General features: G+C 36.2%; 1 protein-coding gene across 1 annotated transcript; it reads right to left on the bottom strand.

Annotated features, from left to right (window-relative positions):
• Nucleotides 1–2925: 2925 nt before the first annotated feature.
• LOC145515444 (UDP-glucuronosyltransferase 2B18-like) lies at nt 2926–11500 on the bottom strand. Its single transcript, XM_081515841.1, has 4 exons — nt 11379–11500; nt 9231–9278; nt 5293–5553; nt 2926–3202 (listed from the first exon to the last, which is right to left on the bottom strand). The coding sequence occupies exons 1-4, from the start codon at nt 11498–11500 to the stop codon at nt 2926–2928; spliced, it is 708 nt and encodes a 235-aa protein (XP_081371967.1).
• Nucleotides 11501–13876: the final 2376 nt, after the last annotated feature.

Genomic DNA, 13876 nt, shown 5'->3' with positions numbered 1-13876 from the left:
AGGAGTTCAGTACATACAAAAAAGAGTCTTGAATGGATAAAAAACAAAACAACAACAAACCAAAACCACCATACAAAAAAATGGGCAATCATATTAATAGAGATTTGCCAGTTAATAAAGTACTGTATTTCCATATATTTTGAGGAGACACCAATTACCTGGCCACTCTAGTGCTGGTTTGATGGATGTTTGAACAGATTGGTGATGGGTTCAGAGATGAAAGCTTATGTGGGCTTTTAGGGGAGGAAAACTTTGCTTCTCTTTTTGGTTCATTGATCTAATAATTAAATTTACATAAGACAAACAGGGAAAAACAAATTTAATTTTGTATATATGAGAACCCATAAAAATATGAGACTCAAAGAAATGACCAAACAGGCAGATTTTATACCTTTTAGACAAATAATACCTTGATGAAGAATTGACAAGGTAAAGGGGTGTGCCCTTGGCATAGCAAATTCATGAAAAAGTAACAAGTTTTGTTTAAATAGTCTTCTCAGCCCTAAATTCCTTATCTCTGTTGATAAGGATGCCTTCTACTCTCCTGGAATAGAGGGTAGCCTCACAGGGTGATTTATTTCCTTCTATCAGTGCTTCATGGGAAATAGATGGGGAAACAGTGGAAACAGTGTCAGACTTTATTTTTTTGGGCTCCAAAATCACTGCAGATGGTGACTGCAGCCATGAAATTAAAAGAAGACTCTTACTCCTTGGAAGGAAAGTTATGGCCAACCTAGATAGCATATTAAAAAGCAGACACATCACTTTGCCAACAAAGGTCCGTCTAGTCAAGGCTATGGTTTTTCCAGTGGTCATGTATGGATGTGAGAGTTGGACGGTGAAGAAAGCTGAGCGCCGAAGAATTGATGCTTTTGAAACGTGGTGTTGGAGAAGACTGTTGAGAGTCCTTTGGACTGCAAGAAGATCCAACCAGTCCATCCTAAAGGAAATCAGTCCTGGGTGTTCATTGGAAGGACTGATGTTGAAGCTGAAACTCCAATACTTCGGCCACCTCATGTGAAGAGTTAACTCATTGGAAAAGACCCTAATGCTGGGAAGGATTGGGGGCTGGAGGAGAAGGGGATGATAGAGCATGAGATGGCTGGATGGCATCACCAACTCAATGGGCATGGGTTTGGGTGGACTCCTGGAGTTGGTGATGGACAGGGAGGCCTGGTGTGCTGCGGTTCATGGGGGTGCAAAGAGTCAGACATGACTGAGTGACTGAACTGAACTGAACTGATCAGTGGGGATAGAGGAAACTCAGAGTATCCTTACACCAACTTTCCCCTAAGTAACTTGACTTTCCTAAGTATTTAATTAAAAGTAACATGCCAAAGTGGCATAGTTTGGGATGGCATATTCGGCTCACCTTCAGGTCAAACATAATGAATTTCCTGTAACCTAGACTGAGCTAGCTATTACTTAAGTAGAAAATCTAATCTCTTTTACTATACATTTGAACATTAAAGAAGTGACCACCAGGGGTGCTGCAGACCCATGGGGGCCTACTCTTACTCACCTTTGTCAGGAGCTCTATCTATTACCACTTCCTATGAACTTCATTTTAAAGACAAGCTATGCCTTTTATTTGGCTTCCCAGGTGGCACAATGGTAAAGAATCTGCCTGCCAATGCAGAAGGTACAGGTTCATTCCCTGGATCAACAAGATCCCCTGGAGAAGGAAATGGAAACCCACTCCAGTATTCTTGCCTAGGAAATCCCATGGTCATAGGAGCCTGGTGGACTACAGTCCATTGGATCACAGAGTCGTACATGATTGAGCAACCACACATGCCTCTGTTCACCTGAATTTTATTATGATGTCGCGCCCAAGGATGCAAAAACCTTTGGGATGTTAATGAATGAAAAATTTGAAGTACTATTATCTGTTATACCAGTTTTCAATTTATCATTTCAGCTCCAAATTCAGCTTTGTGATACATATCTTATTGTGTTTTGCTTTATTATTTATTTATTAATATGTTTGCTGTGGGTTTGTCATAAATGGCCTTAATTATGTTGAAATATGCTCAGTTGCTCAGTTGTGTCTGACTGTTTTTGCTACCCCACGGACTGTAGCCTGCCAGGCTTCTCTGTCCATGGGATTTTCTCAGCATGAGTACTGAAGTAGGTTGCCATTCCTTCTTCTAGTGGATCTTCCTGACCCAGGGTTCCAACCCACGTGTCCTATGTCTCCTGCATTACAGGCTGATTCTTTATCCCTGAGCCACTGGGGAAGCCCCTATGTTGAAATGTGTCCCCTCTGTACCCACTTTGATGAGAGTTTTTGTCATGAATAGATACTGAATTTTATCAAATTGGTGATATTCATGTGATTTTTATGTTGCCTTTTGTTACTGTGGTGTATCACATTGACTTGCATATGTTGAACCATCTTTGTAATCTTAGAATAAATCCAAATTGATCATGGTGTGTGATTCTTTTTATGTATAATTGAGTTCAGTTTATAATTTTTTTGTTAGCTAATATTTTAAAAGCATTTTTGTATCAATATTCATCAAAGATATTCACCTGTAATTTTCTTTTTTTGTTATAAAATTATACATAAATCAGCATTTTAAAAGTAGAATTAATTACTGAAAGAATTATGAAATTAGAATTTTAAATTGACTATAATCCACCTTATATTTTTACATACCATTTTTCTTTGGTTTGATGAACAGAACTGATCATTTCAAGGGAATATTTAAGTGTTTATCAAGAAATACACAGGATTATTTTCATCCTTAGAGTCGAGTGGATTAACACAATATGTTCAATCAAGATTAAAATTTTGGGTAAAGCAGGAAGGCACAGTTCTTGTTAAATATGGAGGAAAATCTTGTCACAGCTTGATCCATAGTGGTTGAATTAAATGGAATAATACTATCTATCATGTCTGCTAGCCTGAGGTCTCAAAGTCTACTCCCTCTTTTTCTTCTTTCCTGTCTTAACAAACTTTTGATAGCAAAACAAGCAATCTTTTATGACAAGGAAAGTAACAGTTGTCACACAGGCCAGCAGGAACCCAGTCACGTCCAGAGAGTGGTGCTGGAAGCAGGTGAGGTAGACAGCTGGCCACAGGTGCTTGGCTCCTTTGTGGCACATGACAAACTCGATCCAGAAAACTGCTCGGTCCAGGGGCTTCATAGGCTGATCATGTAGAATGGTTGATAACCTCATCACATTCTCTGTATACCTAAAGGAAAACCAAAGAGACATTAATTTATACAATGAACCAGAAAAGATATATGTGTGAAATTTTCATGCAGATGGTATAAATGAATGTCACATAGAGGAAGGAAAATATATTGTTTTCCTTAGGGACAATTATAGAGAGCTTATGGGCTAGAATTTGTTAAATGAATAGAATTTCAAGCTATGAAAAAGAGAAAAGATGGGAAAGGAGAAACATCGAAGCCTAAAGAGTTGAATAAGTTAAGTCCCTAAGGCAAAGAAAAAGAAAGAAGAGAAGAAATACATGATTTGAGTGTTTAAAGCTTGAATCATCCAGTAAAGAATTTTTAATAGATAAGTTTTAAAATGCTGTCATAACCCAGAGATAGCTGGTATATCTATGATGAGGTTCAGAGACACATCCAGGCAGGGATGAGCAGGAGTAGCCCAGGAATTGATGTTGACCTTTTATTAGTGAAGTAGCAGCTAAAGTGTGGAAGTGAATTGCCTTGGTTTGAATCCTGACTCTGACACTTATTTGCTGCCTATTTTGCATTCTTTCTAGTTCACAGTTTTTTATTGTTAAATGGAATGAATGGAAACAGTACCTTATCTGATTATTTTGAGGAATAATGTTATTGATTCTTAGAGGCATTCCTAGCATAAAGTAGACTCTCAGTAAATATTTGCTAGTATTGTTGTTGTTTTCCTTGTTATTTTAGAATCTGGAGAAGGCTCAACATTTCACTTTCAGGCTTTACAGTTACATTTGTTTCTACAGTTGAAATGATGATGGACTAACAGGCAAGAAAGAAGGAGGAATAAAGAAATATGGCTCAGGAGCTCTGAATCACAAAGTGCTACAACATGGCACTATAGCGATAATTATTGAGGTAACTTCTCTCCCTGTTCTGTACAAAACACATGGGGAGCACTGGGTTTTTGAGAAAAGGTCAGTAATCCAGGAACATTTTGGTTATACTCTAGGGGAAGACTATGATGAAAAAGTTACTTAGTATGTGCAGAAGACTTAGTACACCTTGTAAAGTTTCATAAACATTCAGTATATATCAGGTAATTATTTTCATTTTTGGACAGCAGCTTTACAGTACTAAAGATTAAGAAATGTATAAAGATACTAGAGAGATGTACTTTTACATAAAAACCACCAAATGAAACCTATAGCTCTTAAAAAAGAAGAAAATATGATTCTTATGGTACTCATTTACTATATTTGTGCTAAAATAAAAATAATACTACTTTTAAAACAAAATTGTACACTGTCACTGTGCTATTATTACCAATATATTCTCAAAAATCTTTTCTTTCCAAAGTTATCATGAAGCAAAAGGGGGAAAATACATGCATCATAGTTATGATATTAGTAATATCATTGAAATTAATGCATATCCTGAAATAATTTGGAAATCAAATATTCCTGGTTTTAGAAAATTTGGCTTTTCTACAGAATGTCCCAATGTATATCTTCTAAATCAATTACGTTCTGATTTTACATTCTAAATAAGATAACAACCAAAAGAACTAAGAATATACCTTTATTTATAAGTGGTATCTACATAGTTGAAATTGGGTAAATTAGAAGGTTCTGGTTGTTTACTGTTTATCAGTGATGGGGTCAAAATATAAACATAGAAAATTTGGAAAGTATTAAATGTAATTGGAATTTGAGCTGGATTATGTCATGCTGGTTTCCTGAAAATAAACCATCGTAGAAGAGTTCAAAACATTTGTGGTGTTTACACACTGAAAGAAAGTGTTAACTGTCAGATGAATAATCTTGTAACATTCATAGACCCTACTCATACTCTGTCCTGGATGCTTCTTCTTAATCCTTCTGTTACCATTTCAGTGATTCTTACCATTCTAATGAGTAGCTCTTCCAAAACTGCTCCACTATCGCTAAACCTGAGACAAACCTTTTCCCTAAAAACCACAGAGAAATAACTCAATGTGACACTCAAAATGGTTACTGATGACTGTTTTCAAAGTGTTGAGCAATCTTACTCCTCATTGTGTTTATATGAAGACTCATTTGTCTTCATATGAAAACTTCTCTAGGAAGAGTATCTAGAAAAACAAAACTATACTTACAAAGGATTATTAATGCCTTGCTTCAAAGCATTGAGAAAATCTGTTCTTAACATTGTTTCCAAGTCCAGTCTGACGGCTGCTCCCTTGGCCTTCATATGAGTGATGTTACCATGTTGATCAGCAGACAAAGGAAGGCCCACCATAGGGATACCATGGTAGATCACCTTGTAAATGCCGTTGGTTCCACCATGAGTTATGAAAGCTTTGATTTTTGGATGGCCTAGGATTGAGTGAATTTCAGTAGAATTATTAATTTTAAGTCTTAGAAATAAAATGAAAAATGGGTATTATAAGGCACTGAAAGAAGCAGTGTCTTTTAGATAACAGATACATGGGAAACTGCATTTAAACTGCTTTCAGAACTCAGAGCAAGAATCCATTAAGTCTGCTGAAGAGGTAAGACTTCTGAAAGAAGTGCTTTGTCACTTGAATTCCACAAGTGAATCCAAGATTGGCAAGTGAACAAATTGAAAGAACAGTTTGGATAAAAGGAAGCACATGAACAAAAAAACAAGGGAAGGGCATGTCAGAAATATACTCTCAAAGAAATAGTGAAGCTATTTATTCAGATAAGAACGGAGTCAAGGCAACAGGAAGCATAATTGTGGAACTGCAAGCAGAGGGAGGAAAAACCAAATTTTATCATGAAATGTGACATGGAATGCCCACATTTTATATACTTATTACTGTTTGTATGCAGCCATGACCTTTCACACATAACAGCATAGACAAAGGAGATTTTCAATGACAAGTATAAATATTTGAGAAATTGTTAGTTGATCTTCATTCTAGTGCAAAAACACAGTCACAGATTACTAATAACTTGCAATTTACTTTATTTCGTATACTAGCTCTCAAATTTTATAGTTACTGGTTTATTTCTTTTTGACTGTTATAGAAGGGAGCTAACATATCCACTTAATATAACTCGTTATTTCATTAGAGTTTTTATCTTTTTATTTACAGAAAGGAAAGTGCATGCAATGAGAAATAAATATTTTTTTCTTATTTGTAATTTATCAATTACAAATTGATGTAATTGTGTCCAACTCTTTGTTACTCCATGGACTGTAGCCCGCCAGGCTCCTCTGTCCATGGGATTCTCCCAGCAAGAATACTGGAATGGGTTGCCATTTCCTTCTCTAGGGGATCTTCCTGACCCAGGGATCGAATCTAGGTCTTCTGCATTGCAGGCAGATTCTTTACCATCTGAGCTATAGGAAAGTCTCTAATTTATCAATAATTAATTTAACTTATGCTGCCTAGGAAGTATACGTTCTTTTATATTACAAATTGTTAAGCCCTACTTCCAACAAAAATGGCAACTTGTAGCATCTTACATGAATCCAGAGTATTAGCACTATTACAAGTTTCAAAATTGTTTGAATTTAGAAAAGAAAACCGTGTTACTACTTATAAATATCAATAAGGCTGTTGAAAAAGAAGTTCCAAAATTATGTTGCTAAAATTTATTGAACCAACCCTGAACATTTTGACAATGAGGCACAAAGCATTGACAGCATTGATTAATGTGGTTTGTTTGCCCAGTACCAAAATAAGATAACCAACTGATTCCCAAGCAATTCCTTTAACTGTATTTTAATTTACTAGTGTTTGACTTCTACTTGTCCTGTGAATGTAAAATAACTTTAAGTTCTCAGCAAAAAATTAGTGTAGGTGCTTAGAAGAAGTCTGTAATATCAGATAGCAAACTAAAAGTAGTTCACAAATCTCCAAAACGATATTTTACATAGTAGAAAATAACACCCAAGGGTATTTTACATAGTAGAAAATAAATTACTACTATATTTTATGGAGGAGGAGGCAGTTGATCTTTTCCATGCCAGTCTTCCTCATACTTGACATCTTATAGTCTCTTTTCCTCCCTCAATTTGGAGAAGACACAGAGTCCACTAAGGGTCAGACTACAATGGGCAGGGTTCATTCTAAGGGCAGGACCCCATCTTCACACTTTATCTTTGATCTTCCTACTTCAGACTTTGGCAGGGCCCAGTCAACCACGGATGCTGATGTTTCTCTAAATCACTGTGGCTGGTTGGATGTCTGGAGGCAGTTTGGGGAGCCCTGACCATCCTTTCTCTAGGTAGCTCCCTGAAAAAAAGCACACTGAATAGCACACCAAAATTTAGAGGAAATAAAAGGGTCCAGGATTACCTGGCAAGTAAAAATTGCATGGCACATTTCAGGCTTTTATCACAATTACTTAACATTATTGTGCTACTATAGGCTGCATATTGTCACCCTGCTTATTTAATTTATATGCAGAGTACATCATGAGAAATGCTGGACTGGAAGAAGCACAAGCTGGAATCAAGATTGCCAGGAGAAATATCAATATGCAGATATGCAGATGACACCACCCATATGGCAGAAAGTGAAGAAGAACTAAAGAGCCTCTTGATGAAAGTGAAAGAGGAGAGTGAAAAAGTTGGCTTAAAGCTCAACATTTAGAAAACTAAGATCATGGCATCCAGTCTCATCACTTCATGGCAAATAGATGAAGAAACAGTGGAAACACTGACAGACTTTATTCTTTTGGGCTCCAAAATCACTGCAGATGGTGACTGCAGCCATGAAATTAAAAGATGCTTACTGCTTGGAAGAAAAGTTATGACCAATCTAGACAGCACATTAAAGAGCAGAGACGTTATTCTGCCAACAAAGGTACATCTAGTTAAGGCTATGATTTTTCCAGTAGTCATGTATGGATGTGAGAGTTGGACTGTGAAGAAAGCTGAGCACCAAAGAATTGATGCTTTTGAACTGTGGTGTTGGAGAAGACTCTTGAGAGTCCCTTGGACTGCAAGGAGACCCAACCAGTCCATCCTAAAGGAAATCAGTCCTGAATGTTCATGGCAAGGACTGATGTTGAAGTTGAAACTCCAATATTTTGGCCACCTGATTCAAAGAACTGACTCATTTGAAAAGTCCCTGGTGCTGGAAAAGATTGAAGTCAGGAGGAGAAAGGGACGACAGAGGATGAGATGGTTGGATGGCATCACTGACTCAATGGACATGAGTCTGAGTAAACTCTTGGAGTTGGTGGTGGACAGGGTGGCCTGGCGTGCTGCAGTCCATGGGGTCGCAAAGAGTCGGGCACGACGGAGTGACTGAACTGTACTGAACTGAAGGGAAAAAACCTAAGTGCCCATCACTTGATGAATGCATAAAGATCTGAAATACACATACACACACACACACACACACAGGCATAGGCACAAACATAGAATTATATTAATCCATGAGAAAGAAATTCCATCATATTTGATAACATGGATAGACTTTGACAATATTATGCTAGAATTTGTACATTCATTCTAATCTTTTATCTACTTCTATAATTAAATATACATTATGACATATATTTTGAAAATTGTAATCTAACATATTCTTCTTTATCCTACAAGAAAATTATGATCTTATTGTTTGTTATTTTCCACTTATTTCCAATAAGTCTCATATGTAGATGATTTAGGGTAATTAAGTATTCTTTGATAGTTCTTTTATAATGGTGTGATGTGCACATTGATACACTGTTTAATCATTGCTTAATATTGGATATTTAGATTGCTTCCTGTGTTGACTCTTATGAATTACTGCCCAAAATATTGTTTTTGCACATCTTGATTATTTTTTTCTGTATCATTTCATAGGAGTATATTGTGAAGCCAAAGGCTATAAGCATTTTTAAGATTCTGGACACATTTTGCCAAACATCTTATTTCTTCAAAAAGTACAGAAATTTTCCGAGAACATAATAATTAATGGAAAAGGTGGTAGTTTGAAAGAACAGTTTCTCTGTATAATAAAGTCTTCACAGTCATTGACTTGGACTTAAATCTTGTTTCTCCAACTTAATAACAACACATATTATAACTAATTATTGTGATTTACTGCTATTCATCTTTCTCTTTTACCTTCTTCGTCTCCTGCTAATCTCTTCTCCTATTAACATTGTCACTTTCCTGAAATGAGAATGGGGAAATCTTTCAAAAAATGGAGTTAGGTAGCACAGAACTTTCACTAATCTTATCTCAGCCTTTGGACACTCTGAAAGTTATCAGAGATAACCCAAGCTTTTGTAATCAAAAGTGATATTATGTTTTACCTTTGAAAAAGTTCATTTTTCCACCAATAAGAGACAAGAAGGATTTAAGAGATCACAAAAGAGTTCACAGATTAGATTCTTGCTTTCCTTCACACTGACTGTCATCCTAAACTGAAGAGAATTTTTTATAATTTGAAAATATGTGCAATTTTCAGATTCATGTATGAATAATTATTTGGTCTTTATTACATGTGCAGAATTTATGGTTCTTATGTATGCAGTGTAAATTCTGTCAGACAGCTATGATGTTGAGACCTACATTCTTTTAAGGGAGCTTTTCTGATGTTTTCTTTAGGTTTAGTATAGGCAGAAAATATCTGTTCATTAGAATAAATGAAAATAATCCTCCCTTTTATGCTGTAAGATATAAAACCTTGGAGTTTTTAATGAGGAATGGTTTAAATGCTGGTGTGAAGGTGAGGAAATGTTGGATTTTGTTGCAAAAATTATTAGGTCATACATTTCATACATTTATATTGTTGAAGATTTTTTTTTTTTTTTAAGCTAAAGTGCTGGTGAAAAGCCTCAACCCTTACAAAAAAAAACTATAGCATTTTATCTTGCTCATCTGTTTGCCAAAACCTTAAAAAATTCTTAACATTATAATTTTAAATTGAATATACTCATTAGACTCTTGAGAGTCCCTTGGACTGCAAGGAGATCCAACCAGTCCATCCTAAAAGGCGATAAGTCCTGAGTGTTCATTGGAAGGATTGATGTTGAAGCTGAAACTCCAATACTTTGGCCACCTGATGCGAAGAGCTGACTCATTTGAAAAGACCCTGATGCTGAGAAAGATTGAAGGCAGGAGGAGAAGGGGACGACAGAGGATGAGATGGTTGGATGGTATCACCGACTCAATGGAGATGAGTTTGAATAAACTCCGGGCGTTGGTGATGGACAAGAGGCCTGGCGTGCTGTGGTCCATGGGGTCGTGAAGAGTCGGACACAACTGAGTGACTGAACTGAACTGATTATATTTCATTTAACAAATTTTATTAAATGTGTTAAAATTTTTGATTACCTTTATTTTTTAACATAAAACATTTAAAAATTTACTTTTTAAAAAAAATAAATTTATTTATTTTAGTTGGGGGGTAATTACTTTACAATATTGTAGTGGTTTTTGCCATACATTGACATGAATCAGCCCTGGGTTTACATGTGTTCCCCATCCTGAACCCCCCTCCCTCCTTCCTCCCCATCCCATACCTCTGGGTCATCCATTGCCCCAGCCCTGAGCATTTGTTTCATGCATCGAACCTGCAATGGTGTTCTGTTTCACATATGATAATATACATGTTTCAATGAATTTAAAAGTAAATAAAATTTACTTTTAAACAACTATCTAGAATATCTACTCTCTAGGACTTTACTGGATTATATAATCTTGATGTATTGGAAAATTGATTTCTAAATATTAATTCACAAAATCCAAGTGGCTGGTGCACACTGGGTTATTGATAGTATGTTATAGTTACAATAATGACAATATTTAATATTTCTTCTGGATCACTGAGTATGTGTCAGAGACATTTTAGGTGCTGCATACCTAAAATGACAATATGAGGTTGGTACTGTTACTATGTTAGTATGATTATATCTCTATGAACATTGTAGTCTAGTTTTCCATCATTGTTGTCTGTATCTTGCCTGGTAAATGATGGCCATTTCTACTCTAGCCCCTTTACAGTCCAACACAGTGACTAAATCTTGTGTTTCTTTTTAAACGTGATCATCTCTTTCCCTTTCCTAACCTTTTTAATTTTCTCCATAGTACTCTTACTAGATGTTTCAAACTCCTTATAATTATCTGTCTCCAACTTTACTTTTTTTACTTTTAAAAGTAAAAAAAAATTTACTTTTAAACAACTGTCTAGAATATCTACTCTCTAGGACTTTACTGGATTATATAATCTTGATGTATTGGAAAATTGATTTCTAAATATTAATTCACAAAATCCAAGTGGCTGGTGCACACTGGGTTGCTGGAGAGGTGCACACCTCTCCAGCATCATCTGCTTCTTTACTCAGCCTCTTCCTGTTTAGACCAAACTTAGACTTCTTGGGAACTGTCATTACTACTCCACCTGATTTTCTTTTCTGTCTTCCTCCACACATGCCCTATCCCTTCTGTTTATTCCTAAATATCCTTCAGATCTCACCTTAATGTCAGTGCCTCACAGATAATTTCTATGACTCACTCTGGATATTTCCTTACTGTTGTGGTCTTTTCTTTCTTTTTTTTTTTTAGCATTTTAAAATTTGTTTATTTTATATTTTTTAACTTTACAATATTGTATTTGTTTTGCCATACACTGACATGAATCCACCATGGGTGTACATGTTTTCCCCCTCCAGAACCCCCCTTCCACCTCCCTCCCCATCCCATCCTTCCGGGTCATCCCGGTGCACCAGCCCCTAGCACCCTGCGACACGCGTTGAACCTGGACTGGTGATTCGTTTCACATATGATAATCTCCATGCTTCAATGCCATTCTCCCATATCATCCTGCCCTCGCCCTCTCCCACAGAGTCCATAATACTGATCTATTTATCTGTGTCTCTTTTGATGTCTCGCATACAGGGTTATCTTTACCTATTGACTAAATACCGTATGTATGTGTTAGTATACTGCATTGGTGTTTTCCTTTCTGGCTTACTTCACTCTGTATAATAGGCTCCAGTTTCATCCACCTCATTAGAGCTGATTCGAATGTATTCTTTTGAATGGCTGAGTAATATTCCATTGTGTATATGTATCACAGCTTCCTTATCCATTCTTCTGCTGATGGGCATCTAGGCTGCTTCCATGTCCTGGCTATCATACACAGTGCTGTGATGAACATGGGGGTACACGTGTCTCTTTCAAGTCTGGTTTCCTCAAGTGTGTATGCCCAGCAGTGGGATTGCTGGGTCATATGGCAGTTCTATTTCCAGTTTTTTGAGGAATCTCCACACTCTTCTCCATAGTGGCTGTACTAGTTTGCATTCCCACCAACAGTGTAAGAGGGTTCCCTTTTCTCCACACCCTCTCCAGCATTTATTGCTTGTAGACTTTTGGATAGCAGCCATTCTGACGGGCGTGAAATGGTACTTCATTGTGGTTTTGATTTGCATTTCTCTGATAATGAGTGATGTTGAGCATCTTTTCATGTGTTTGTTAGCCATCTGTATGTCTTCTTTGAAGAAGTGTCTGTTTAGTTCTTTGGCCCACTTTTTGATTGGGTCGTTTATTTTTCTGAAATTGAGCTGCAGGAGTTTGTATATTTTTGAGATTAATTTTTTGTCCATTGCTTCATTTGCTATTATTTTCTCCCATTCCGAGGGCTGTCTTTTCACCTTGCTTATAGTTTCCTTTGTTGTGCAAAAGCTTTTAATTTTAATTAGGTCCCATTTGTTTATTTTTGCTTTTATTTCCACTATTCTGGGAGGTGGGTCATAGAGGATCCTGCTGTGGTTTATGTCGGAGAGTGTTTTGCCTGTTTTCCTCTAGGAGTTTTATAGTTTCTGGTCTTATGTTTAGATCTTTAATCCATTTTGAGTTTATTTTTGTGTATGGTGTTAGAAAGTGTCCTAGTCTCATTCTTTTACAAGTGGTTGACCAGTTTTCCCAGCACCACTTGTTAAAGAGATTGACTTTTCTCCATTGTATATTCTTGCCTCCTTTGTCAAAGATAAGGTGTCCATAGGTGTGTGGATTTATCTCTGGGCTTTCAATTTTGTTCCATTGATCTAAATATAATATAAATGTATATATATATTATAATGTAATATAATAATAATATAATATAATATAAATATCCTTGTGCCAGTACCATACTGTCTTGATGACTGGCTTTGTAGTATAGCCTGAAGTCAGGCAGGTTGATTCCTCCAGTTCCATTCTTCTTTCTCAAGATTGCTTTGGCTATTCAAGGTTTTTATATTTCCATACAAATTGTGAAATTATTTGTTCTAGTTCTCTGAAGAATACCGTTGGAAGCTCGATAGGGATTGTGTTGAATCTATAGATTGCTTTGGGTAGTATACTCATTTTCACTATATTGATACTTCCGATCCATGAACACGGTGTATTTCTCCATCTATTTGTGTCCTCTTTGATTTCTTTCACCAGTGTTTTATAGTTTTCTATATATAGGTCTTTTGTTTCTTTAGGTAGATATATTCCTCAGTATTTTATTCTTTTCATTGTGATGGTGAATGGAATTGTTTCCTTAATTTCTCTTTCTGTTTTCTCGTTGTTAGTGTATAGGAATGCAAGGGATTTCTGTGTGTTAATTTTATATCCTGCAACTTTCCTATATTCATTGATTAGCTCTAGTAATTTTCTGGTGGAGTCTTTAGGATTTTCTATATAGAGGATCATGTCATCTGCAAACAGTGAGAGTTTTACTTCTTCTTTTCCAATCTGGTTTCCTTTTATTATTGTTAATTTTTTTTCTGCTCTGATTG

This window comes from Giraffa tippelskirchi, chromosome 1 (assembly GCF_054371585.1).
Source record: "Giraffa tippelskirchi isolate mGirTip1 chromosome 1, T2T-mGirTip1v1.2.pri, whole genome shotgun sequence".
In the NCBI taxonomy this organism is placed as follows: domain Eukaryota; kingdom Metazoa; phylum Chordata; class Mammalia; order Artiodactyla; family Giraffidae; genus Giraffa; species Giraffa tippelskirchi.
This window is presented reverse-complemented; position numbering and strand designations above follow the sequence as displayed.

Bases quoted from the DNA above. Each gene is read 5' to 3' on its own strand.
- LOC145515444 (XM_081515841.1), bottom strand. From the start codon at position 11,500: ATGACAGTTCCCAAGAAGTCTAAGTTTGGTCTAAACAGGAAGAGGCTG. The intron at 9,279-11,378 runs GTGAATTAATAT...TTCTCATTTCAG, and splicing joins GCACCAGCCACTTGGATTTT to GAAAGTGACAATGTTAATAG. The intron at 3,203-5,292 runs GTAAGTATAGTT...GTTTTCCTTTAG, and splicing joins CAAGGCATTAATAATCCTTT to GTATACAGAGAATGTGATGA.